General features: G+C 40.4%; 1 protein-coding gene across 10 annotated transcripts in view; it reads left to right on the forward strand.

The window, feature by feature from the left end:
- Nucleotides 1-26,848, forward strand: part of RCBTB2 (RCC1 and BTB domain containing protein 2) — a 41,826-nt gene extending 14,978 nt beyond the window's left edge. For 8 of the 10 annotated variants that reach the window (XM_019748017.2, XM_019748020.2, XM_019748016.2 and 5 more), the window contains 11 exons: nucleotides 1,485-1,640; nucleotides 1,879-2,029; nucleotides 4,187-4,353; nucleotides 4,903-5,061; nucleotides 5,198-5,305; nucleotides 5,733-5,875; nucleotides 13,111-13,301; nucleotides 13,836-13,962; nucleotides 15,304-15,443; nucleotides 19,627-19,757; nucleotides 25,598-26,848. In XM_019748017.2, coding sequence (XP_019603576.2) covers nucleotides 1,485-1,640; nucleotides 1,879-2,029; nucleotides 4,187-4,353; nucleotides 4,903-5,061; nucleotides 5,198-5,305; nucleotides 5,733-5,875; nucleotides 13,111-13,301; nucleotides 13,836-13,962; nucleotides 15,304-15,443; nucleotides 19,627-19,757; nucleotides 25,598-25,738 — 1,614 coding nt within the window. In that variant the 3' untranslated portion in view covers nucleotides 25,739-26,848. The other 2 variants (XM_074329954.1, XM_074329951.1) reach the window with 2 other exon arrangements.
- The last annotated feature ends 763 nt before the right edge of the window (nucleotides 26,849-27,611 follow it).

Consider the following 27,611-nt stretch of genomic DNA (forward strand, 5'->3'; position numbering starts at 1 on the left):
TAGGAAATCCCTGCTCCTTTAAATCCAGCAAGTCTCGCGATTATTGGGGAAATGGCCAAACATGCCACTTGACAGGCATATTGGCTGTTTATGCATCTTACTGGAATCTTCAAAATTACTGAAAGCAGAAAAGTACACAAGTAAAAATGTTTCCAGTATAGCAAATCAATAAAAGCTCTCTTTAAAATAGCTTTATAATGTGCACATTGAATGCTCTTACGGGAGTGCAGGAGCTCATGATCTGAATGTATGCTGCTACGGCTCCTAGCCTCCAAAGGTGATGGTATTAAGAAGTGGGGGGTGCTTAAGTCATGAGGGTAGAACCCTCATGAATGGGGTTAGTGTCTTTATAAAAGGGGTCCAGAGAGCTCCCTAGCCCCTTCCATCATGTGAGGACACAGTGAGAAGGCGCCAGCCAGCAATGAACCAGAAACGTGACTGGGCTGGTGCCTTGAGCTTGGACTTTCCAGCCTCCAAGATTGTGAGAAATAAATTTCTGTTGTTTATAAACCACCTTGTCTATGGTATTTTGTGAGCACCCCGAATCGGCTTCAGTTACCCCAGTACTTCAGAAGATGACCTTATTTGAAAACAGGGTAATTGCAGATGTAATTAGTTTAGTTAAGATGGGCCCTAATCCAGTATGACTGGTGTCCTTGTGAAAAGGAAATTTGGACACAGAAACAGATACACATAGAGAGGAAGATGATGTGAAGACGCAAGGAGAAGACAGTCATCTACAAGCCAAGGAGAGAGGCCTGGAATGGGACCACCCCTCACAGGCCTCAGAAGGCACCAAACTCGCTGATACCTTGATTTTGAACTTCTGGCCTTCAGAATTGTGAGAAAACAAATTCCTGTTGTTAAGCCATTCAGTCTGTGGTACTTGGTTACAATAACCCTAGCAAACTAATACACATACTTTCTGGGTATTTCTTCCTGCCAGTCCCCAAACCTGAGTGGGGGATGAGGAAGCCGCCAAATGTTTAAAATGGTCAGAACTGACCCATCTCCTGAAACTTCTGTACCGTTTCCTTGGTGGCACCTTCAGTATTGTTCTTTTCCAAGAACTGGCTTTGTTAAGACTTCAGCAGCAGATGGAATAGCAGTCCTCTCTCTCGACCTTTGCTGTTTTTACAACCAGCCCAGTTTCCAGAGTTACATTTAAGACACAGCCAACACTGAAAGCGCTTGCTAGACATTCAACCCCTCAGAGTTCAGCCTTGGGTGATTCCTGCGTCCTTGAGGAAAATTAATAGGTGAGATCCAATTCCGTCCAGGGCCTCCGGCTCAGGGTTGCAGCGAGAGCACTACTGAAGCAGGTGAGCTTGTAAAGGCAATTTCCACAGCTGTGAGAGGCCTGTCAAAACCAGAAAGAGCTTGTTCCCCATTAAACCAGTGCTGGCTCTTCTACAGAAGTGAAAAGGGCAAAGAAAATTTAATTTGTTAATTAATAGTCTCAATATGTATTTTTTCCTTTTCAGCCGGTACAGGCTACTCTGTCGTCTTTGAAGATGTTAGATGTGGGCAAGTGGCCAATTTTCTCCCTTTGTTCTGAGGAAGAACTGCAGTTAATTCGTCAGGCTTGTGTCTTTGGCAGTGCTGGCAATGAAGTTTTATATACTACAGTAAATGATGAGGTAATTTTGGAGAAAAAATTCAGCCACACCTATTTTCAGTAATGGATTTGCTAAACTGAAGACCTTTGGGGGAACTAAGGAATTAAGGTAAAAAAAAAAAAAAAGGCACAGAGAGTAGATTCTTCTTTGTTATTATATAATGAAGCAGTTTTGTTTGAGGAGGACTATGCCTATTTGAATGTAATTATAGGTTTGTCAGAAATAGAACTGCTTGAACTAACAGTGGTTTTCCCCACAGATTTTTGTGCTTGGCACAAACTGCTGTGGCTGTTTGGGATTAGGTGATGTCCAGAGCACCATCGAACCTCGGAGACTGGATTCTTTAAGTGGCAAAAAAATAGCCTGCCTCAGCTATGGGAGTGGTCCACACATTGTGCTTGCCACAACAGGTAACCTAACAACATGGTGTAGACTTTTTTAGCTATCGCTTTGTTTGTCGAGAAACAAGACTAGGACCGCCCTTAAATTGAGCACATACTTTTTGATTGGGAAAGAGTTTTGGGCTCTGCCCTGTGCACTGGACTATACTTTATACAACATGAAATATGAACATATCTGAATATCAGAGTAAGGTAATGGAGCACATGGAATCTAGCAATTATTGGCACTTTCGATGTAAGAATGGCAATGCTTTAAGCCTATTGTGTTTATACTTTATAAGTTAATTATTTTGCATTAGAATGCTGAACTCACTCTGGACTTTCTGAATTTGAGATTCCTGATCTAAAAGCCAGATTCCAGGATCCCCTCTAACTGTTAGAATTCTGTGATTCTTACGTCAAACAGATGGATGTAGTTGGTATTAGTAATACAAGGAATTAAATATTCTCATGGCTATTTCATGAATTCAGAATAGTAAGACATTATTCAAACATATTGTAGAGTTTTTCTTAAGCTGGATATTCATGTTATTAGTATTCTTTAAACTGAAAGTAAATTTTATATTCTCTTGTATATTTATTTCACGTTTGAAAAAAGAAGTTTTAGGGATATTTTTGGTTGCCAGTAGGCTAGATCATTCAGACCACTTCTTCACTACAAACAACTGAAATTACTAGGTAAAACATTACAAAGTTTTTTTCATAAAGGCACCAAAGCACTGACAAGGCAGAAAGGAATTATCAGACCAGATGTGGGAGAGAGTGTGAACTAAGAAGTTAGAGTGGAACTTGAAGCTAATTTTGCCTTAAAGACATCTGCCTATCCACTCAAAAGGAATTGTGGTCTAATGTACTCATGAGGTGAAGGGACCATAGGTCAAAGACCTCACACATTAGGCTGGGACCACAAAGGGCCACACTCGGGGCAAGGATGAGCCAGTTCTTTTATCGCTATGGGACTGAAGAATTCCTTGGCTCTGAACAAATCAGGAAGAAAAAAAAGAAAGAAAACCTCTCCCCGAGAGGTTTAACAAAGAATTTATATTCAATTCACATCAGACTGGGTGGTCCAAGACATCTCAAGCCTTGAATTTTATTAAAGAGGGACTTTTAAGTACCTTTAAGAAGTTAACGTATATCCTTTCTTTAGGAAGGCACCTTCATTCTGGGCCTAAGGGTGTATGGTGTCACTGAAAAAATAAGTTTCCAATGGCAATTAGAAGCATGCAGTCAAAGATAACCAGGTACCTAAGGAAACAGGCACCACCAATGAGAACCAGTGAAAAAGAGCAAAAACTGACCGCTAAATATCAGATAATAAAATTATCAGACACTGATTATAGATAGCTATATTTATTGTGTTTGAAGAAATAAAAAGTGAGCTTGAGGATTCCTGTGGAGATCATAGAATATTTGAAAAAGAACCAAATATACAATATAATTATCAAAATGAAACACTCAGTGGACAAGTTTTATAGTGGTTTAGACACAGCAACATATAAAATTAATGAACTGGAAGACAGATCACAAGAAAACTGGAATGTAGCACAAAGAGACAATATGGCAGAAAATACAGATGAAATGAGTGTACTGTATTAATTCATTTATTTAAAGTTCAAAAACAGGACAAACTAAATTCTATTATTCAGGTTTATATGTGGGGGGAAATGCTTTTGTGGTGATCAGTGGTTATATTTCTTGACCTGAGTGTGTGTGCTTTATAACTATAAAACTGCATATACTGAGGGTGCCGAAAAAAATATATACAAGTGGACACTTTGGTCAATGTTGCTCAAGCAGTAGTTTGCTATAATCAGAAGTGTCTGGACCCTGGTGGTAACCACTTTGAGCACTTCTTGTAATTGCAGAAGTCAAACGTGACTTGTATTCATCTTTTGGTATTGGTATATATTGAGTATTACAATTTTAATACAGTTTTCTTTTCTTAAAATGTGTATAAATTTTTTGTCACCCTCTATATTTTATGAAATTTTATACAAGTAGATTATACTTTCCAAAAGTATTTTTTTATAGAATGAGTTTGGTGGAATAGGGAAGTTGATTAACTTTTTCACCTTAATTTTTAGTATTCATTTGTAGAAGTGTATATTTTCATATAATGAAGTAGATATTCTGAAGGTTGGTTATGTTTATTTTTATTTTCAGAAGGAGAAGTCTTTACCTGGGGTCATAATGCTTACAGCCAGCTGGGCAATGGGACAACTAATCATGGTTTAGTGCCCTGTCATATCTCTACTAATTTGTCAAACAAACAAGTGATTGAAGTTGCCTGTGGGTCTTACCATTCTTTGGTGCTAACATCTGATGGAGAGGTGAGCACAGTCAGCATAAATCTCATTGATTTTGTCAGTAAGATTATATAGATTCTGATAGCAGTCCTAGAAATATGATCATTTGATTAAAGTAACTACCTTCCTCAAAGTCAATCTTATTCTTGTTAGCACGTCATAGTCATGATGTTTCTATTATGAAGTTTACCTTTATGTAGTAAAGATTTCTATTACTGCAAAATTTAGAAGGATGTATTGTTCTTTCTATATTGCTATACCCAAGGGGGTTATTTGCAAAAAGAAAAACTCCCCCAATGCTGGAAAATATGGCTGAGGCAAAGTAGATATTCTTCTGAGTATTATGTGATACTTGATAATAATCATTGCCTTTTGTGTATGTAACACTAATAACCTAACTTTATAAATGAATACATTTTGTAAGAATGAATTTTACAAAAGCTTCTCTGCCTGAGTTGTGAAAGTTTATGGATATCAGTCACTTTGAGAGTGAAGCCTTAAGTGCATGTTAAGGTCCAGTTGAGACTCTGTGAAGTATACTGTGTTTCATTAAATGATCCTTTTTTCAAATAGGTGTTTGCCTGGGGTTATAATAACTCTGGGCAGGTAGGATCTGGATCTACAGCTAACCAGCCAATACCTCGAAGAGTCACTGGCTGCTTACAGAATAAAGTAGTTGTGAACATAGCGTGTGGGCAGATGTGCTCAGTGGCGGTGGTGGACACAGGGGAGGTAAGATTATTTCATATATTGTTTAAGAAAACCTGTTTGCCTTGTTGGTGTCATACCAACATGGTGTGTTTCTCACAACACAGAATTTGATTGCTTCTCGTCTTTTGTGGGCATTGAGTCTGTCATTTCCTCTCAGGTCTATGTCTGGGGTTACAATGGAAACGGGCAGCTCGGACTTGGCAGTAGTGGCAACCAGTCAACCCCCTGTAGAATAGCAGCTTTGCAAGGCATTCGTGTCCAGCGGGTACGTCTACTCTTTGCGTGGGCCTATTTTTTTTTTTAAGTCTTCAGTGGCAAAATTACCAATGTATTAAAAACAGCTTTCTTAGCAGGATGAAAAGTTTTACTGCTTGGATGTCTTCACTGAAGTAAAGGTTTAAGCTCTATTTCCCTGAATTAAGTTATAGAGGTTCATCAGAAAATTTATATTTCTAGGGCATTCTCATACACAGCGGTGTATTATGTCACTAAAGGGCTCATGTCTACCTTACTGTAGTTTTGCCACATGTGGGGCTGCAGCTCATTTTAGAGGGTTACTGGTTAACTTAATGCTTGCCTGTCTGGGCAGGCTGCTCTTCCCTGTTTTTCTCATTTTTGATTCTTAACCTATCTTGTGAAAACATGTTTCCTTCTATTTGCAGGCCTGAATGGATTTGGTTTTTGTCTTTCAGGTTGCCTGTGGCTACGCACACACATTAGTATTAACAGATGAAGGCCAAGTGTATGTGTGGGGTGCAAATTCTTATGGCCAGTTGGGCATTGGCAATAAAAGTAACCTGTCCTATCCTACTCCTGTCGCTGTGGAAAAGGACAGGTAATATGTGCATTTTCAAAATAACTTCAATGTTCTGTAGTGATTAAACAAATCTTAGCCATAATATACAATTGTAGGGAATTTACTGCTAGTTCTAGAATATTCTTTAACAAGAGCATTCATTCCTTTTTAAAACTGACTTTTTGAATTGTTAGGGAGTTTGACTGTGTGTTAAGTATTCCATTTTCCCTGAGCCGTAGTTCATCTATACCTCCCATAGCTGCTCTATATAAACAATGACTAACTCTCCAACAGCTATTCTACATTGTTCTTCTCCTTCACAAATCACCTTTTCCCCATCCTCATGTTCTGTTTTACATTCTTAAGAGGAAGTTGATAACATGTGAGGTCTATGTGCTGTGGTTTAGGAAGATAAAAATACCTCAAATGTGGTATAAAGCCATTCATTCAGCTACTTACAGAATTTGCCCGTTGAAAAGGGTAGGGAATCTCATTACTTCCAACTCCCAAGCTATCACTACCAGAAAGAGTAAAATGGTTAGAAGCGTGACTAGTTTTGTGCACTTGTTTGCAAGGGTGTGTTAAGTAACTGGCATATGCACATTTTCCCACCCAATTTATCCTATTATTTTTGAAGACCCTTTGAATTTCTATGGCCATATCAACTTTCCACTCTTTATTTCTTGACACAGTAGTATGGAACAAAACATTTCATTCTGGATTGTAATCATTGTAGAAATTAATACTGCTATTTTTTACTTTACCTATTAATTTTTGTTAAATCTGATTTAAAAATCAATATATAGATAAATTATCTTGCATTTGTATGCAAATCGCTTGTATTTCTCTTAGAATGAAAATGAAGAACCAAATTGTCATTTTCAACCCCCCTTGATTTTCATTTGAGTATTATAAACTGGCTAATTTTATTTAACCTATGTTAAATAGGTTTTAAAAAATTGTTTTGATTTTTTTCCCCCCAAAATCTTAGAATAAGACCTGGACTCCTTAAGAATTGGGGAGGAGGAGAGAGAATGGAGGTGTAGAATTGGTGGGCTTGCACTAAGTGCCTACAGCTATGTCATTTGCATTTCTTTTTAAAGGTAGGTCAGAGCTACTCAGTGACAAGAGAAGGGATAGTTCTGAGACTTTGAGTAATCTCACAAATACCTCAGGCCAGCAAATCCAGCAAATTTAGTATTTAGACAAAACAAAGAAGTGTTAAAAGACTGAATCAAGGTAACATACATGGAAATAACAACAACATATTTGTATGGCACTTTACCATTTTCTGGTGCTGCTACACATAACTCATCTGTCCCTGGACTTACCGAATCTGCTGCCATCTGGCCACCAGCTACCTGACCCTTTGCGCTGCTGGCCTGATAGTCCCAGAACGAGCTGCCAACGACTTCTGACTGGTCACGCAGTGACAGATGGCTTGTAAGGCAGGTTGGTGGGAGAAAGAAACAGGCAGAGAAGCAGGGCATGGAAGTTACGTGAGCGCCAAGTTCCTTACCTGGTACTTGAGAGTTACCTTTTGCTTTTCCATCTTTTAAAAAATCTTTACAATTTGTTTAAAAAACGCCTTACCTTTTTTCAATTTTTCAATTTAAATTTATTTTTTATTAAATTTGTTGAGGTGACATTGGTTAATAAAATTATATAGGTTTAAAGTGTACATTTCTATAATACATCATCTATATATGACATTGTGTGTTCACCACGCAGAGTCCGTTCTCCTTCCATCACCATGTATTTGATCCCCTTTACCCTGTTCACCCCTTCCGCTCCCACCCTCTGGTAACCACTAAACTGTTGTCTGTGTCTAAGATACTTTTTTGTTTGTTGCTTTCAGTTTATTTACCTTGTTTCATTTTTTGAAATTACAACTGTATAACAGGAAATAGCTACACACTTACACACTTGCTGTTGTCCACATAAACATAATTTTGTCTACAAATATCATGGATGATTGTTTTGAATGAGATATTCCTGCTTTGCTTAGATTTCCATGCTTGAATTTCAGGTGGTAATGTCTGAGCTTGCGGGATCTGTCACAGGAATCTTGCAAGGGAGGAATTTACGGTCTGCTGGGACTTGTTCTGTACCCACCAACCCTTTTCAATGACTGGAACTTTGCAACTATGTTATGACTTATCTCTCGGGAACTTACATCTGACTTTTTTGGAGCCCATTATAAGGAAGCTTGACTAGTTAGAAACAACAGGATTGAATTTAGGGTGGGGTGGATAGGTCTTAGTTACCTATTTACCCAGTGTAAAGTAAAAAATTTGTCTAATTGGATTCTTTGCTAAACAGCAAACGAAGGAAAACCTTTAAAAGTTTTTTCCCACCGAGGTCAGTTTATGATGAAGAATGCTAACACGTGCCAGCAATTTATGTTCACATAAAAGTAATTTTAATAATTAAAATGATTTTCTTCTCTCTAACCCAGTCATCGCCAATCTTTCTGAAGTTGTAATACTTTGATTCACTAGCATTTGTCTTTGTTCTTAAAGTTCCATAAAAACATATTTTAAGTTAAATTGGTTTAAAACCAACGTTGCCTTGAATTTTTGTGAATTTTGTGACTTGTGGAGGTAATTGGTAAGACCATGTTTCCCCGAAAAGAAGACCTAGCTGGACAATCAGCCCTAATGCATCTTTTGGAGCAAAAATTAATGTAAGACCCGGTCTTATTTTACTGTAAGACCCGGTCTTATTTTACTATAAGACCGTTTCTTAATATACTATAATATATAATATAATATAATATAATATAATATAATATAATATAATATAATATAATATAATATAATATAATATATAATACTGGGTCTTATATTAATTTTTGCTCCAAAAGACGCATTAGACTTGATTGTCTGGCTAGGTCTTATTTTCGGGGAAACATGGTATGTGAACCTCTTACAAAACCAGGATTGGGAATCATTGCTCTGGATCTTATTATCACTATTTTTTTTCCATTATTCTTTAACCTCACAAATTACCTTCTCTCCTTGTTTTGTTTTCTGTTCTTTCTCACTCTCTACTTTGTCATTTCTAGTACTTCACGGTCATTAAGCTGTATAGTTATAGATCCTCCCATTGAGGTGACACAAAACCTACTTATTATGAACATGAAGTGGTTTCCTTTTTCATTAATAACAGCTTAATAAAGTGTGAAATACTCCAGATATCTTGACAGTAAAAGTCAATTTATAGTCATCGCCTGTTTCATATAAGGCTGGCAAATCTGAACTTCAAAATTTGCCCCTTGGTATAAATCAGATATAGGAACATATGACCGTAGGCAGGGTGTCTGGGCCGTGGCTTCCTCCCGTGCCTAGACCTGAAGGTTCCCTCTAAATTCCCTCTACTCTTCCTCCTGTGGCAGCTGCTGCAGTCAGCCAGGCCTGTGCCCCACCCCTGACTTCCCATGTGGTGCTAGTGTTCCAGGTAAATGTCACGAGGCCAGGTGAAGGCCAGGTCCACAGCCTCCCCCTCCTAACCCTTTTGCTTTGTCTGGGCCAGCCAGCATTCCCGCCTCCTGTAATGGCAAAGGTGTCTCCCCTTTTCATGGAGGCTCATAAAAGGAGGCTCCATGGAAGCTTCATGGAGACATTTCAGAAGTAAATGTAGCAATTAAATTATTTTGATTTTCTGATGGTGATAGTTTAGCATAGATGGATGGACACTGTTGTATTCCAGTCAGTTAACATGTTTCATAGAAAATTATCAGGGAAAAGGGAGAGGATCTATCATTTTAAGTAGTCTCCCAAAGTATACAAAAGTTATTCAAAAAAACTTAAGTCTTTGCCAAGTAGGTCATTGTAGAAATGATTAAATATGATAAGAACAGAGCAATTAATTAATGTTTATCTAAACACTGTTGGGCTATTCTAACCTCTCCCCCTCTCAGAGAATACTAAATTTGCTTTATAATCTAATACTAAGATTGCTTTATAACTAAAGTGGTTAAAATGTAGAAGGCCTTTTTCTTTTGTTAGCTGCTCAGATATCTGTGTATTGAGCCCCCATCACGGCATCAGACGGCACTACGTCCCCCTCCCTCCACAATGCCAGGTGGGTGTTTTCTGAGACTTTCTCCAGGGCCATCTTTGATGCCTCTTCTTCCTGTCATTGATCTCAAAGGCCACCCGGATTCCTCCCTGGCACCATGGCGTGGACATGACATGTGCACACCTATCAGCCTTCCCCAGCTCACCCGCTAGGCTGTTCTGTCTCTCCCTTTCAATCTATCTTGCACACTGTTGCCAGAGTAATCTAAGAATGTCATGGCCCTGTTACAAAGCGGTTTCCCATTTGTCTATCACATCAGATCAATTTTAAACCCTTCAGCCTTGGACTTAAGACTGACACTTCTGTTGCTAGCAAACCTCATTGCTCTGTCCTCCCCAGAGTTGCCCATCTGTTCCAGGTAGGTCCTCTTAATAGTGTATCCTCTCCAGGCTTGCTGTTTCCACCCTCTGCCTGCACATTTATACAAGTATTTCTCCCTGCCTCATATGCTCTCCTCACCCAGACCTGTGCGGCCCAGCTGCATTCCCTTTTACTTTAAATACTCATGCTCCCGGAGGAGTCCCCTGGTGTTTTCCCTTACTCACCAGAGCAATTGTAGTCAGTGCTGTACATTATGATGGTATCTGGGAATTTTTGCAGTTTCACAGATACGTCACTTCTCTCTTCAGCTGAGTCGTGAGCTCCTCGGCAGGCTCCATAGTTCCTGCAGCAGCTGTTAAACACTTTTAGTCATGGGAAGAAATGTGTATTGTGCCAGATAGCTTATTTCATTTACTCTTCACCACAAGCCTATGAGATGATTGCTACCTTGTATTTTGCTCCCTTCACCTTACTTTTTTTTGAGATGACAAAATGGATACTTGGCCTCTACACACTGCTATCTGACTCCCAACTCATGTCCTGCCCATGACACCGAGCCATCTAAAATGAAGTGTGTTGCTACTCTCATATGTGGGGTAACATATGAGGGTAAATGCTAACAGTCAAAGCACTTTTCTTTGACTAGATGTATTGTTTCCTGCTCCCTTTTCTCTATTTGTTGAAAAGAATATGCTTTTTGAGAAGCCAAATAGTACTGACCATTTTCCCCCTGTGGGCAAGGTTCTTTTGTAAACAAAAGAGATTTAGAAATTAAGATATTTGAGCCACTTGACTGACTTAACCATGCATATCGGAAAGGCCTTACTAATCTGAATTGATCATTAGAAATATATAGTCTCTACATAAGGGCAGCTTTGGCACTTAAAATGCTGAGTAGAAGTAATAGTATTAAGAAAACTCTATTAGATAGGCTACCATTTGTACACCAGACATCGTGCTTGGAGCTTAGCATTTTCTCGTTTAATTCTCACATACTGGGCCTTACAATGTGATGAAAGTGAGACTCCTAGAGCCCCAGGGCCATTCCCACAGTTACACAGCCTAGTGGTAGAGCTAGGGATTCCAACCTAGATCCAACATCCAGTCTCTCAACTCTGAGACATCATAGCCTCTTTTCCTCCAGTACTCTTGGGTTGTTTTCAGGAGCTGACAGCAATCCTGTAATAAATCAGTGAGATTACTTGGGTTGCACATGAAAACAATGTCCCAGCCTTCTGAGGCAAGCTGCCATAGCAATCTGCCAAGTTGTACGATGACCATCCTTCTTCCTTGATTGGGAAACATCTAGTTAAAGCACACAGTGGAGAAACATCTCCACCCTGCAGTTGCTAGCCTTGGTCAATGGGTCTTACCCAACCCTCAGTTGCTCGGTTTTGTTGAGTCTTTCCCAATAAGTTAATAAAATGATATACAAATTGTATTTAGTAAGACACTGTACTGGGTGCTTAGGGAGAGAGAAATAAGCTAGTGATTTAGCCTTCCAGGAAATTGTAATCTAACTTAATAGGCTTACATATACACCTGAAAAGATAACAAGGCCAGGCTAGAGTGGTGTGGACAGGAAGTACTGTACTGTAAGAACTCAGGTGAGCAAGAGACCTCTTACCTTGGGGCTGTTTGAACTGAGCTTAAAAGGTGGGTAGGATTTTTAAGACAGGAAGAAAGGAAAGAACATTCCTGAATAAGGACTTTAACTGTGAATAAAGACATTGAAGGGCAGTAAGTACATCTGTTTGTTGGAATATAGGGTGTGTGGGCAAAAGTGATTTGAAAAAAGGCTGGACATAGGTGGAAGCCAAATTATAGAAGGCCTTCATGTCACATGTCTGGATTTTATTTTGTGGGAAGTCACTGAAGGTTTCAAGTACTGATGAGAATGGTGTTGCAAGAGAATGATTCACCTGCCAGCATTGTGCAATGTGGGTCAGAGGAGAGAGAACATCTAAGGCCAAGACCTAGGAGGCTGTTACATTGGTCCAGATGTGGGGTGTGTCTGACCTGGGGTGGTGGCAGATGGGAGAATTTACAAAGACTCTATGTTATTTGTCAACTGGATATTCTGAAGAAAGTGGTGAGGAGGGAGAAGAAGTCAAAGATGATTCTGAAATTCTGAGCCTGTCTGAGGATGCGTGTACCATTGCATGCTATGACAAAATCAAGATGGCACCTCACTTGGGGTAAAATAGTTTACTGTCTTCTTTGAATCTGTATGGCGTCTTATTCTTAGGGCAAAGTAATTATTTCCAAATCAACAAAATTAATGTTTTCCATTAGGAAGTGTTCTGAGAACTACCTCCCCAGCAATCATGAACTTATTGCACTCAGGTCTAACATATATTGATCCCAGAAAACTGCACTCTTGGGCTCCAGATGACACAGTCCAGTGAATTAGAACTACTGAATTTACTGTTTGCAGTGTGAGTTGGGGTGACCTGTAGCATGCTCCATGTAACCCTAATTGGTAAAGTTTTGATGAAAATATGTATTGAACCTGGGTCAAGATGGTTGAAGTCCTTATTATCTACTTTAGCAAGTTATGTTTTAAGAAAAAAAAATTATATCACCTTTTTTTCTTTTTGGTCTTTATGCTCTTAAATTGTACTTGAATTTCAAAACGGGATGGTACATACCTTTATAGGCCTATTGGTGAGAAGTGGTAACAAGATCTTCATGAGTTACAAGTGTGTTGAAGGATAGCTTCCATGTAAGTACCTGTATATTGCCTGAAAACTTAGGACGTTAGGTGTGTAAGTCTTGTTTTGTTTTTTAAATCAATTAAACCTAAGGGAAGGAGAGATCAGTTGTTTCTTTCCCTGTTTATTGTGTTGACTTGGTGTTTGTGAATTTAGAATTATAGAGATTGCAGCATGCCACTCTGCCCACACCTCTGCCGCCAAGACCCAGGGGGGCCACGTGTACATGTGGGGCCAGTGCCGGGGCCAGTCGGTGGTCCTGCCTCACCTCACCCACTTCTCCTGCACGGATGACGTGTTTGCCTGCTTCGCCACTCCCGCTGTCTCCTGGCGCCTCCTGTCTGTAGGTGAGCTGATCACTGTCCAATCGGGTGATGGCTTGAAAACAGGAAGAGAATGCTGGCGCTCTTATTTTGACAGGAAGGACTTTGTTAAGTGCAGTGTCATATGATTTGTTTCCCGCTATTGAGCTCCTGTGAAACAGAACTAGTTTGATTAATTTTTCTTAAAAGTGTCAGCCACCAACATTACGGTACATACTAAATTAAAAGTATTTTTATTTGACTCCTTTTTAATTTGACTGGGAAACCATATCTTTTCTTTTTAGCTACTATATTTACTCAAACATTCAAAAATTTCAATTAGTGAGGTGGTTTTGGACTTTTTAGTTGTTTTGGTAGATTTACAAGCAGATGTGTGTGAGGTTCTAATCCTTGATGATAGAGATGTGCAACTGTATTTAGGGCAAAAAAAGCATTGCTCAGTCAGTCAGTTATTTTGGAAAATTGGTATTTTCATGAGTGTCAACAGAGCAATGCTATACTGTAGCCTGCATTTTCATTATGTCTGTAGTCAATTCTATGGTGTTGTTATTCTCTTAGAGCCTGACGACCACCTCACAGTGGCTGAGTCACTGAAAAGGGAATTTGACAACCCCAACACCGCAGACCTGAAATTTCTGGTGGATGGAAAGTATATTTATGCACATAAAGTCCTCCTCAAAATTAGGTAAGGAATCATTTATTTTGAGAATTGAAATAAATACATTTATTATTTGCCAATCCAAGGAACTATGCTAGGCACTTCAGTAATTATGAAAAAAATGTAAGGCAGTTTTTGCTCTTATGAGCTTATAATGCAGCCGGGGAAAATACATTATACATGAAACAAGAAATAAGAGAGGCTGGATGCAGTGAGTGCCGGGGGTGTGGTTCAGGGCCTAAGTACCGTAGGCTTCCTGAGAGGAAGACAAATGGTCTGCCCCCCTTGGCCTCAGAGAGCAGCCAGTTGCCACTGGGTGAGTGTGTCGTGTGCTTCTGGCACTGCAGGAACTGCTTCGACACAAGCCACAGCCCCCTAGCTAGGAGCTGGGCCCAGCCCATCAGCGTCACTCCCCTCAGTCAGCTTTGTGATGCTGAACTTATAGATGCTTGAAAAAAGGGAAGAGGAGGCTTTTCCAGAGCAACAAGGTCTCGGGTAAAGCGAACCCAGATTTTTAAGGAATCAGATTCATTGATGTATACTTTTTGAGGAATGAGCTACATACATTTAAAGTGTGCATTTCAGGAGCTTTGACATATGAGTACATGTGAAAGCATTGCCCCAAATCAAGATATGGTATGTTTCTGTCACCCCTCAAAGATCCCTCATACCCCAGCCCTGGGGCCAGCACTGATCTTTCTGTCACTATGGATTAGGTAGCATTTTCTAGAAGTTTATACAAATAGGATTATACAGTATATCCTATTCTGTGCCTGGCTTCTTTTAACATATGATTTTGAAAATCATCACATTGTTGTATAACACATATTTAAATCCTACTGCAACGAACGCTCTATAGCATTTTAGTCTACAAACGCTGTTATATTCTGAGGTTAGGGTTTCAGCATATGAGGAATTGGGGGACACGTAATTCAACCCATAAGAGGAAGTGAAGAAGAAACAAAATTACTCAGAGGTTATAAAAATAAACTCACATGGTTTCCATAAATGCTGCTCGATGGACGTGGCATGGGCACTATGCCAGGGAGGAGGCAGTTTCCACCTGGCGTGGCCACAGGGGCAGGTCCAGCACAACAGGGGAGCACGTGCAGCCTTGTTGCAGGTCTAGCACAACAGGGGAGCATTTGCAGCCTTGTTGAGTTAATGGTCGTTTGGAAACTGGCCAGCACAGGAAGCGAGGGGTGAGGGCAAAGACACGAAGGTGTGAAGCTTGGAGAGAGTCACGTGTGGTGCTGCTCTTTCTCTTTCTCCGTCAGCTTTTCCCCCTTTGAGCCCCACAGGACATGCTCCCTGCAGTCGTCTGCTCTTGCCCAGAACTTAGGACCTGACATGCTTTTCTTCCTTCAGGTGTGAACATTTTCGTTCTTCGTTGGAAGACAGTGAGGATGATATTGTAGAAATGAGTGAATTTTCATATCCTGTTTACCGAGCCTTCCTGGAATACCTGTACACAGACAGCATCAGCCTTCCCCCTGAGGAGGCAGTAGGTAATTGCCACCGGACTTGACCAAGAGCTTAGCAAAATGCTGGGTGACTTGGCAAAGGTGGTTTCTGTCGCACCTAAATGAAAGTCTCTGTGCGAGCATCACAGAAGGAGTTCTCTTTTTGTGTTGAACCCAAACTCTTTCCCCTTGTTACTACTTCACACAGAGGTTGACTGGCTAGATCAAATAAGAGATAGATGACTTATCAAACCATCACCACTGTGGAGCGGGTGCCATTCTTCCCTAATTACTGTATGTAAATATTGTGCATAACGTTTAGCTAGCACCCGGCTGCCCTGAAGATGCCTGCATTACAAAAAAGATAAAATGCACATCATAAAAAGCCCTGCTGGTCTCCATAACTGTGAATTTCCCTTCCAGATTGCTTTGGGATACATCACTGTGGTCTGGTGCATCCTGTCTGGAAAGGAGTGAGGGGCGTTCCTGGCACCTCAGGCTAACTGACAATAAAAGAGCAACACGGGGTGGGGGTGGGGTGGGGGGGGAGTCCAATGGGCGCAGAGTAAAAAACACACTAAGTTTCAGGTTACAGCTGTCAGCAATATTGTTGGCCAGTGGTACAGAGAAATTCGGGAACTACTTCTACAAGGCACTAAAAGAAGGGTTCGACCCCCCAATTTTTAAATTAAACACTCATTTTACATGTATAAACCAATAACACTTTTTCCCAGATCAGTATTTCATTTTACTCAGGTAAACAGAGGACTGATTTCTGAAGCTTTATAGCCTTCCTTCCTTCCTTCCTTCCTTCCTTCCTTCCTTCCTTCCTTCCTTCCTTCCTCCCTCCCTCCCTCCTTCCCTCCCTCCCTCCCCCCCTCCCTCCCTCCCTTCAATGTATTACATTCATACATGCCCTCGGTGAGCTGCAGCTCCTCTCCGTGTCTGAGGAGACAGACGGAGGCCCTGCCCCTGTGGAGCTTGTATTCAGATGAGGGAGACCAGCCCTAAACAAATAAATACAGGCCTTCAGTTGGGAGGGTGAAGGGAGGCCTCCATCAGGAGGTACACTGAGCAGAGACCTGGGGGAGGCGTGAGGGAGCGAGCCACGCAGATACCCGAGGAAGAGCGCTCTAAGTGAGGAAACAGTAGGTGCAAAGGTCAGACAGGAATATGTTTAGCAGGTGGAGGAAGACGAAGGGGGCCAGGGTGGTTGGGGTGGACTGAGCGAGGCTGATCGTCTAGGAACTGAGGTCAGACAGAGCTGGGCAAGAGTGCGCATAACCTCGGAAGCCATGGTGAAGAGCTTGCGTTTTATTCTTGGTGTGATGGAAAGCCTTGCAAGGTTCTGAGCATAGGGATTGTGTTCTGTAGGATTTGCTGTGACTCTAAGAGTAAAATGAAAAGAAAAAAGTGGCTTAAACAAGATCGTTTGTTTCTGTCTCTCAGGGTTACAGTACAGGGCATTCGTACATGTGGCCCGTTCCTAGGATCCAAGACTGCATCTGCATTATGGGCAGGAGAGAGGAAGGGACAGTGACACGGGGGCCTTAAGGAAGGGTCCTGGAAGTTCCACTTATTTCAGACCATAGACCAGAGCTGACTGAGGCCATCACCGAACTGCCTAGGAGAGAAGCTGGGTAAAAAACACACTAAGAAGCCATCTCCAGATGGCCAGGACTCAGCTAAATATTCTATGATTTTGGAAGAAAGGGAGCGCGAGTGTTTGTGTGTCGTGGGGAAGCAACAAGCAGCTTCTACCACAGGAGAGATGGGATTTGTTTTGAAAAGATGAGTAGTTATAATGGTTCAGGTGTGAGATGACGGTACCCTGGTTAGTGTGGTGCAGCAGTGGTGGTGGTGAAAAGAGATCAGATTCTGGGTATATTTTAAAGATGGAGCTAATGGGTTTTGCTGAGGGATGGGATGTGGGTTGGAGGGAAAGAGAAGGATGACTGCTCTGACGTACTTGGCCTGAGTGGCTGGGTTAACGGAAGTATCAGTCAGTAAGATGAGGAAGGTGGAGAGGTGTTGCTCTTGAGTTTGACAAGTCAAAGGAGCTTGAGCTGCTCTATGAGACCCCCAGTGGCAGTTATTTGGTAGGCCCACCCCAACATTTGCAGGGCCCTGGGCAAGAGTCCAGATGAAGGGCCACGTACCATGTCTAAAAGCTTATTTATGTGTCAAGCTAACAAACTTCAGATAAAATACGTTTAGTCCTCGTACCTTGAGAACTATACCTTCATTGAGAACTGAAAGGCCACGTTGGAGTTTTAGTTGGAATTTAGTTATAGGACTCCTGGGAGTTGTGCACTGGCGCACAGTGGCCCCGGGGTGGGTGTGGGTGGGGGGACGACAGGCCTCTGGCGCCAGCTGCAGCCTGCCGCCTTTCTTCTCCCACCACCAGCTGCATCCTGCCTCACAAGGGCTATGTGGGCACCCCGGCCTGCACATCCAAGCTCTATCCACTCCACCCCGGGCCACCCTTGGGACTGGGGGTCTGCACTTGGGTAGTATGGTTTGGAGGGAAGGAAATACCCACACGTGCCCTCAGGGCTAATTAGGCAGAGAATCCCAGGATCCCACATCCCCAAAGTGTGGTCTAAGAGTGAGTGGGTGCATGGCTCCTTGGCCACACTTTTGGTGAGGGGTGTGCCTGGAGGAGGCACAGAGCAGGGACTTGGGGCAGGGTCCTCCCTCAGGGCATTTCTTGTGGTACATGCAGATGTGAGTCTCAGCTTGGGAGGTATAGGGCCACTGATGAGATTTTGGGAGTTGAGAACTGACCAAAAGCAATCGCGCCTTTCACAACTCTCAAGATTTCAGCATCCTCCAATGGGCCATAGGTCTTTCTTCCATAACTTTGATAATGTTTATCATGTTACAGTGAAAGTAAGTTTCCAACCAAATTCTTCCACGTGTGCAAAACTTAGCAGCAGACAGATACAAAGAGTTAATGTTGTAAGACTGATGAAATCCCTGTCTGTCCATTAGGCCCTCAGTGAAGTAGCTTGCATGAAAGGTTAGCTTGAAGTGGATGTGACGATATTCTAGCAGCAAGATTCAGCTGATCTTTTGGTCAGGTGGCAACCTAGACCTGGATGCAGACCTAGCGAGTATACTTCTCCAAAGGTGTAGGGCTGCTGAGCTCATGGTGCTTGCACCCCATTCATGCGAGGGCATAAGGACCTTCACAGTATTTCTAGCCAAGCCACATATCCCTAAGATCACTCAGTTCACCAATGACAAAGTATTTCAAGCACTCTTTAATGAGAATCTGAAGCTCCCGAAGGGTCTTTCAAATGCCAACTGACCGTTCCTGATTAGAGCACTTCAGTGCCCCTTGAGGTAGATTAAAATGAACTCACATATGTATATCCCTCTATGTCGAATTATTTGAAAGTAGATGACAGATAATGTAACAGGAATCATCAGCATTTATAGGTGGTATTTAAATCATGGGGCTGGAATCACTTAGGGAAGTAAGTGAAGTAAGAATCTGAGGATTGAACGCTGCGGGACTCAAATATTTGGAAGTCAGGAAAAGGGGTCCAGCCAGGAAACTGAAGAGTAATTAAGGAGAAGAAAAACACTGTAAACAAGTAACAAAACATTTCGTCAACACACGGAATTCTGTGTCAGTCTTGAGGAAGATGAAACTGGAGAACAGCCCCTTGGACTTGTCCCTATGGAAGCCATGAGTGACAATCACAGGTGTGATGTCAGAGTGGAAGGGGTGGGGTTCTGCCTGAGGTGAGAAAGTGGAGGCAGCGAGTAGGGATGACTCTCCCCTGGAGGTCTGCTGTAGAGAGGAGCAGAGAAATGGGGTAGGGTGATGGGATACAAATGTGTGCACGAAGGCTTTTCTTTTTTAAAACAATGAGCACTGTTGTGGCACGTGCGTATGCTGGTGGAGATGACCAGGCAGCAGATATTGGTAATGCGGGTGGACGGATAATTAGAGCGGCATTTCTAGGAAGTATATTAAAGCCATTTTCACTGTGCTCCTATTTTTCCACAGCTCCTTTTTTGTGTGTTGTATTTGTTCAGTTCAGCTCCATTCCTAGGTAGTCACCTGCTCAGAGTGTAAGTCAGCACAAGTCTGTTTTACACAGCCTTTCCCAAGGATTATATTCAAAAGAACATCAAAATCATCTGTGAAGGGGTGCATGAGTTTAAATCAGGATGCTTGAAATCACTCTCCCTAATAAACATGTCTTTCCACAAGGGTTGCTAGACTTGGCTACATTTTATAGAGAAAATCGTTTGAAAAAGCTCTGCCAACAAACTATCAAGCAAGGAATCTGTGAGGAAAATGCCATTGCTCTGCTCTCTGCTGCTGTGAAGTATGAAGCTCAGGTAAGAAAAGCATTTTGTCAACTCGCTGACCTAGAAAAAATAGATGTCTACTTCATATCTTAAATGAAACTAAAATCTAGGTAGATGAAAGACTTAATGTAAACAAATACAGTAAAGTATCAGAAAAAATATTAGTGAATATTTATGTAATATTACCTGGAAGGCAGAAACTATAAAGGAAAAAATTGATAGATTTGATGTCAAAATGATAAAAAAAACATTTATACACCAAAAAATGCCACCTGGAAAATTAGAAAATAAACAGTACACTCGGAAAATGTTTGCAACATATAATGATGCAAGCTTGGTGTAGTTAACGTATAGTTCTTAAAAAACAAAAAGAAAATATGAGGAATTTGAAAAAAATGAACGAAATAGATTTATGAAAAAATGAAAGCAAGGTATAATTTTTCATCTGTCATACCAGGGAATATATTTTTAGAAATAATACAGGCTCAGAACAGTGAATGTTCTTCTAAACTGCTGACAAAAGTGCAAATTGGTACAGTCATTATGGGGTGCAATTTGATATAATATGTATTAAAAGCTTTAATGATGTAATCCTTTAAGAAATTCACTTACAGGAGTTTGTCTGAAGGAAGTAATTATGGATTGAGGCAAAGATTAACTTCAGAGATGTTTACTGCAGCATTGTTTATAATTTTGAAAAATTAGAAAAAGTCAACATGAACAGTAGAGGATTGTTTAAACTATACAATGTTAATACTATGATATTGTGCATCTAATATTAACTGAAAAACTCTGTTATTTTTTTTTTAAGTATAAATAGCTGAATTAAAGACTGAAATTCATGATCTAAATAGAAAAACCTGAAAAATATAGTAAATAGTTATCTTTGAATTGTGCAATTATGGATGATTTTCATTTCCTTATCTTTGCTTGTTTTTCCTGAACTTTCTACAGTCACCATGTATTGTTTTGATAATAAAGAAAGGAAAGAAAACCTGTCTTGGAGCTAAATCTTTAGGAAACAGGCTATATTTCTTAGAGTCGATTTCCTTTTGGTATAAGGATATCCTCTCCTTTGGTTAAAAAAACAGGGACATTTTAGCGGAAAAAAGGTTATAACTTCTTTTCTGCTTATATAAATAATATGCTTATTAAAGAACACTTGGAAAATACAAAAAGTATGAGGAAGGAAATGACTCATCAACCAGAGAACATAACATTTTCACACAGCTCCTGATTTTTGACTAGCTTATCTCTAAGTGCTAGATTTTTTTTTTTAACGTAACATTTAAAATAATCTTACCCACTTTGAAACACAGTCATTTAAAAGCATAGTGAATGCTTGTCTTTCATTGTGGTAATGCTACATTGGGCACATGCAAAATGCTTTTTGGCCAAAATCAATGTGCTTTTTCTAGTTTGTTAAAGTCATGTGATAATACTGGACTCTGGTGGGCTACCTCAGATGACAAGATAGTGGGTGTATAGTGTTTCCATCTGAACTAGACGTAATTTCCAAGACTTTTTCATATTCCCTATTTATGTGAATTATTTGTATTGTTACCTTCCAGCCCTGTTTTCTAGGAAGTAAGTGCCTGGAGGAATGGAAGGACTTTGCTTTGCTCATAAGTGAATCCCTAGTGCCTAGGAAAGTGCCTGACACATAGTAGGAGCTCGTTAAATGTTTTTTAATGAATGTTCAACTTTGCCTGTAAAGACACTGTATTTTACTACAGCCTATTTAACTAATTGTTGCACCCTAAATTAGTATAATAGATTATAAGTAAAATAGGCCATATGTATACTTAAAATACAAGTTTTTATAAATAAAGGTATATTTGCTTTGGCTAGTCTTTTTACTTGCTGATTCTAATCATGTAATGGGCTTTTTCAGCAAGTTATTATCCCTCATGCTAGACTCTAATTAATCTGAGGCAGGATTATTCAAAGCACAGTTCATATCTCTTTTAATCATTAAAAGAACCTGTTAAAATATAGGCATTATTATTGGTCTCAATTTACAAATGAGGAAACTGCAGGTTGGAGAAATTAAGTAAATGCTTAGTAAAGTAGTAAATTGCAAAGCTGGTATGCAATCCAAGTGGATTGCACAGTTTTCAAAACCACACATTTAACTACAGTTCTCTATAGCCCCCGTCCCCTCCATATTTTAAAACCAGCGGTGTTTATTCATTGATTCAACAAATAGTCACTGAGTGCCTATTATATGCTTGGCACTGTTCTAGACACTAAGGATACAGCAAGTGAACCAAATAGACCAAAATCTCTGCCCTCATGAACTTTCTGGTGAGGGGAGATGGGCAATAAATAAGTGAATACAATATGTAGTATGTTAGATGGTGGTAAGTGATACAGAAAAAGTAAGGTAGAGAAGGGAGATAGCGAGTGCCAGGCTGAGATTCAAGTTGCGAGTTCTAACGGGTCAGGGAAGGAAGGTGACACTGAAAAGGCGACTTGAACGACTTGGAGATATGTATGGAGGGAGCTGCTAACGGGAAGAGAAAGGTACAGGCCCTGATATGGGCCAGCAAGATGGGTGTGGGCGGAGGAGAGCGAGGGAGGATGCCACAGGGCAAGTCAGAGACGGTGTGTGAGGATGGATGTGTGTGAGGGAGGCAGGGCCGGCAGAGCTCGCCAGCAACGTGAAGGGATCCGAGTTCCAGTGTGAGTCAGTGGAGGGACTGGCGAGGAGCAGACGTGAGCTGACTGACAGTGCAAGTACTCTAGCTGCTGTGTGGGGAATAGTTTAGGAGGCTGGATCATCCAGTAAGTAATGATGGTGGATTGGTCCAAGTTATTAGCTATGGGGCTGCTGAAAAGTGGCTGGAGTTTAAATATATTTTTAAGGTAGAGCCAACAGGCTTTGCTGATAGGTTGAATGTGGGGTGACGAAAAAAAAGATGACAACTTAGGATGACTGCAAAGTTTTTGACCTGAGCAACTGAATGGATGAAATCATCATTTACTGAAACAGGGAAGATGGGGCAGAGCAGCATTTTGGGGGACATATCAGGACTTTTATTTTGAATATGTTAAGTTTCTGATGTCTATTAAACATCCAAACAAAAATGCTTAATAAACAAGTTGGATAAACAAGCCTGGAGTTTAGTGTAGGGGAGAAATGTAAAGTCGTGAGACTGACAGGAAATAGGCAGGTGTGAGGATTACACTTCGTTTCGAGGTCAAGGAGGTAAGATCGAGCAAAGGAGTCAGCAGGGAGGTAAGAGACAGACTAGGAGACTGTGTCGTAGCAGTTAGAGGGAGGCAGAAGTCAGCCACCAAGCCAGATGCCGCTGCTTGTCAGCTGAGAACTGAGAGCTAACCATTGGACTTGGCAATAAGGCCATGGGTGACCTCAGCAGCAGTGTCAGCAGCGATGGGGGTAAAAGCCTGACTGTGGAGAATGGAAGTCGAGGAATTGGGGATGGAGAATATAGATAAATTTTCCTGGTAATTTTACTATAAAGGTAGGAAGAGGAACAAAACTGGTGATGATTGGAGGGCCATATGAAGTAAAACGTATTTTTTACTTTTTGAAGATGAAGGCAGTTAAAGCATATTTGCGTAATAATACAGATGATCCAGTAAAGGAAAGAGGCAGGTACCGTGTTTCCCTGAAAATAAGACCTAGCTGGACAATCAGCTCTAATGCGTCTTTTGGAGCAAAAATTAATGTAAGATCTGGTCTTACATAAGACCCAGTCTTATAGTAAAATAAGACCTGGTCTTACTATATAATAGTAAAATGAGACCGGGTCTCATATTAATTTTTGCTCCAAAAGACGCATTAGAGCTGATTGTCTGGCTAGGTCTTATTTTCGGGGAAGCATGGTATGCAGGGACAGTTGCTAAGTGGCGTCCTTAGGAGGTGGGAGACACTGGGATCTCATGAAAGAGCGAGACTAGCCTTAGACGGATTATGGGCTGATCCTCCAGTTACAGGAGAGAAGACAGTCCACACGTGTGTAGGCGGGTTGGCCAGAGATCCGGTGCAGGAGCTTGTGGAGGTTCTCTTCCCAGTGAAATTGGAAGGAAGCTTGGAATGAGGATGAGATGGGAGGTGTTGGGGTTTGAGGAGAGAAAGTGTGAGTGAGTCATATAGGACTGTGAGGATGAATGAACCAAGGAAATGGGGTGGATTGCTGGACAGAAGGGCCCAATTTTAAACATGAAGCCATAGAAAGTAGTAGCATTGAAAATATAAGTACACGTCTTTTCTGAACAATAATGGGGCCTTGTTTTATATGCATAGAATGCATGATAACCAAATATCACTCTATGCCGATTCCTTTAATTCTTAGAATCAAGGAACTCTTTCCAGTTCCTGTCCTTCTTTAGTAATGATGGGAAGTCCCCAGTCTAGAAAAGTAAAGCAAGGTGGTTCCCAGTGGTAACTTCTGATGGTCCTTTTGTTCTCCCATTAATTAGCATCTTTACTGCAGCTGTCCAGATTTATGACTTCACACTACCTACCCATCTAACCACAGACATTTGTACTTTCATGTGTGTGGTGTAGGTATGAACTTCTCCCGTCTTTGTAGAATTCAGCTGGAGAGACTGTTCCTCTGTTTCACTTCAGTGTGCTATAGGCAAAAATGTCATTTCTAAAAATTTGAGCAAGAGCCATAATTTTAAATGGATATTGGTATATTCAGTATGTATTCATGAAGCACATTTTATGTGTAGTCACATGCCACGATACCAAGTGAGTGTGTAGAATTTTGCCTGTTTTATCACTTGGGGTTTACCTGGGACTGAGAGATGTTATTCACAGCTGTGTTTAGGGATGAAATAATAAGCTTTCCTCATGGAGTTTGTTTCTTACTTAACACGTACTGTGAATCTGCGTGTACACTGATTGGCATGGCTCTCGGTATTGCTAATTTTTGTCTGTTTTTTCATCTCTAGCATTTGCTATAATTTACATGTGTGTGAAGAAGCAAAGATGCTAGTGTGCAATGTGTATATATGATTGCTTGGAGATTATTTTTGGCTTGATTTTTTTATAAATTAGCTTCAGCTAATAGAGAGGAAACTTCTAGTCCTGGGTCAAGATGGCAGTGCAGCCCAGGGTCGGAGGCATGTGGGAGTCTCTGAAGGCCAGCCTCACTTTAGCTCTAATTCGTCTGGGGCCAAAAAAGCATCCAGCCCCCTCCATTCTGACTCTCAAGTTTACAGATCTAATTAAGAGAATTACTGCGGATTATTCTTAGGCCTAGGGTGCATCACAGGAAGCCAGAAACAACAATCTGCAGAATTTCCCTTAGGAGAAAGTCATGATTTCTTCAAAGCATTTTCCCAGTTAAGATTATTGAAGGTATGCAGGGTCTGATGAAATCCAACCATCCCATCCTGTCTTCTTGGACAGGAAAAAGAGCAGTGGCTTGTTAATGACTTCAGAGAAGTCGTTTCCCAGCATTACTATTTTGAACTTTTTCTCACATACTCTTTACAGGAAGAAATAGCTAAAGCCCTTAGGGGAATATAAAAGAGGAGTGTCATACTTTCAACAGATATTGAAAGTGGAATGAACAATACAAATACTATCACTATAAAAGGTACAGAGTTCATACACGTAGGTGCCTGTCTCTGGGAATAGAAAGTCAGATTCTTTGCATTGGTTGGTGTGGAGGAACTTGAATGTTTTATTGTTATTTACATTTTTACAAGCATAGGTTCATATTTGCCCTATAGTTTTATAACTATTCTTTAGGTATTGCTGTACCACCATTTCTTCCTATTGGCCTTCAAATACCTTTACATGACTGCGTGGTTTAGGAATTGTCATTTTATGTTGCATTGCATTAGGAAATACAAATTTGTTAAAATACTTTTTTTGTTGTGCCTAGGATTTAGAAGAATTCTGCTTCAGGTTTTGCATAAATCATTTGACTGTAGTAACACAAACTTCAGGCTTTGCAGAAATGGACCATGATCTCCTCAAGAACTTTATCAGCAAAGCAAGCAGAGTTGGAGCCTTTAAAAATTGATCCTCTCACCTACAGGAAACAATTTTTAACACTTCCATTTTCCCTGCAAAAGCCAGAGAATGACTTTTCTGTAATAGTATTTATGATGAGCTACATTTGGCTGAATACTTAACGTTCTGTTAAAAGGATGGCGGTGGTCAGTGTTCCCCATCGGCTGAAATCCAAAGTTGACACTGAAGGCATTAAATGCTCTGATCAGAAGTGAGCTCCAGGGGGAAAACAAAATATCTTTTTCTATTTACCATGTCTTCTTTTGAGTCTCTTAAGTTAGACACTTTTGGCATATCCGTCTAAGTGTACGCATTCTAGCCAAGGTTCCATTATTCAGCAGGCTGATCTCACGTAGATAGCTGACAAGGAGTATTGTCACTTCCACACTTTCTGCATCCAGCACAGTGCCTTGCATATAGTAGGCACTCAATTTTTAAATAAATCTTAAGTTTGCCTTGAGAACAGCTTTGTTTGTGGGATATTGGATGAAGGAAAAACTTGCACAAAAACAAATTTCAAACAGCTGGTATCTATTAAGGCTCATATTCTTCTGGTGCATCGTTCTAAGAAATAGTGGCTAATTTAGAGCATTAATTAGAATTCACAAAAGGCCTTGGCAATTAAATTGTCAAAAGCCCAAGGGCTAACTTTAATTTTCAGTTTACTCTGAGTCATTGATTTCTCCTATGGGATTATTGAATATGAAGTACTATCTTTGAATGAATGTTATTTCTGGGCTCATCTGCCTTATATAATTGCCTTTGTGTTAAGAGAGATTTGCCTCTGTAAGTAAAAAAAAATGATTATGTGTTTTTCTTGTAGTTGACTTTTGCGTCACTATAAATCAGGTCTCAACCTGGCACAGTATAAAGTACTAGCTGAAAAGGAGCTAATACTTACATTTCATGTACAACGTTAAGAATGAGATAAATTTGTACTTTTTAGATCATAACAAGTTGCCCAACTATGAAAGAAACTGGAATGGGATGTAGGACGTGGCATCAAAGTTTCCTAAGAGGTATTCCACAGGATGATACTATGTAAAGAAAACTCTTTTGGAGTTAGAAACCTTGTTCTGATGCTGGACTATTTGATAATAAAGTGCTTATTTGCAGATAATAGATGTGTGTGTCTTTTAATCCCTATGAAGCGGCAAAATTATATCAACCTTATGTCTCTTAGATATACATAAATCCATTTGATATAAGCTTGTTTTCTAAAGCAGTTATGCAGATAAGGTATCATAGCAAAGCCTACTTAAAACATAAATGGTTAGAAACAGCTTACTGTTCCTATCATTGACTGCAGTCATGTTAGCATCATTAGTTTCCTTCTGTTTATCCATTTTGCAGACCTCATCTTGTAAAAGCAAAGTCAACTGGATGCCTCTAGTTCTAAATCACAAGCCTATTTGGGGAATTATATAGTCTTATTCCGTTATTTGTTATTGTAAAGTTCACCATATACAAGTTGTTTTCATTTTTTGGTAAATTTGTTCTTTTATCCAGCAAATAAATATTCAAACCTGGGTATTACCTACAGCTATCAGTTTTCGCCATTGGACAACCACTCTGTAACTGACCAAAGCCTTCACATCTTCCCAGTGTCTTCCAAAACCTTCTCTTCTTCCTTCTAGCCTATTTTTGACAGGGTCTTCTGAAGCTCCTTGATGCCTTACTTTATGAACTCATTTCATGTAAAAATGGCAACACTCAAAGGGAACAGATAAGTTTACTTAAGGATGCAAAATGGACTGCCCTTTGCCAAACTCCACAATGTACCAGTTAGTAAGAAGGGCTGGGTGATTTTTATCCAGCTTTCCTTTCTAAGCTTTGTTATATGTTTGTTTGCACTGTTATATATGTGTATCTCGGTGCTTCTT

The sequence above is a fragment of the Rhinolophus sinicus genome, linkage group LG04, assembly GCF_036562045.2.
Source record: "Rhinolophus sinicus isolate RSC01 linkage group LG04, ASM3656204v1, whole genome shotgun sequence".
Classification (NCBI taxonomy): Eukaryota; Metazoa; Chordata; class Mammalia; order Chiroptera; family Rhinolophidae; genus Rhinolophus; species Rhinolophus sinicus.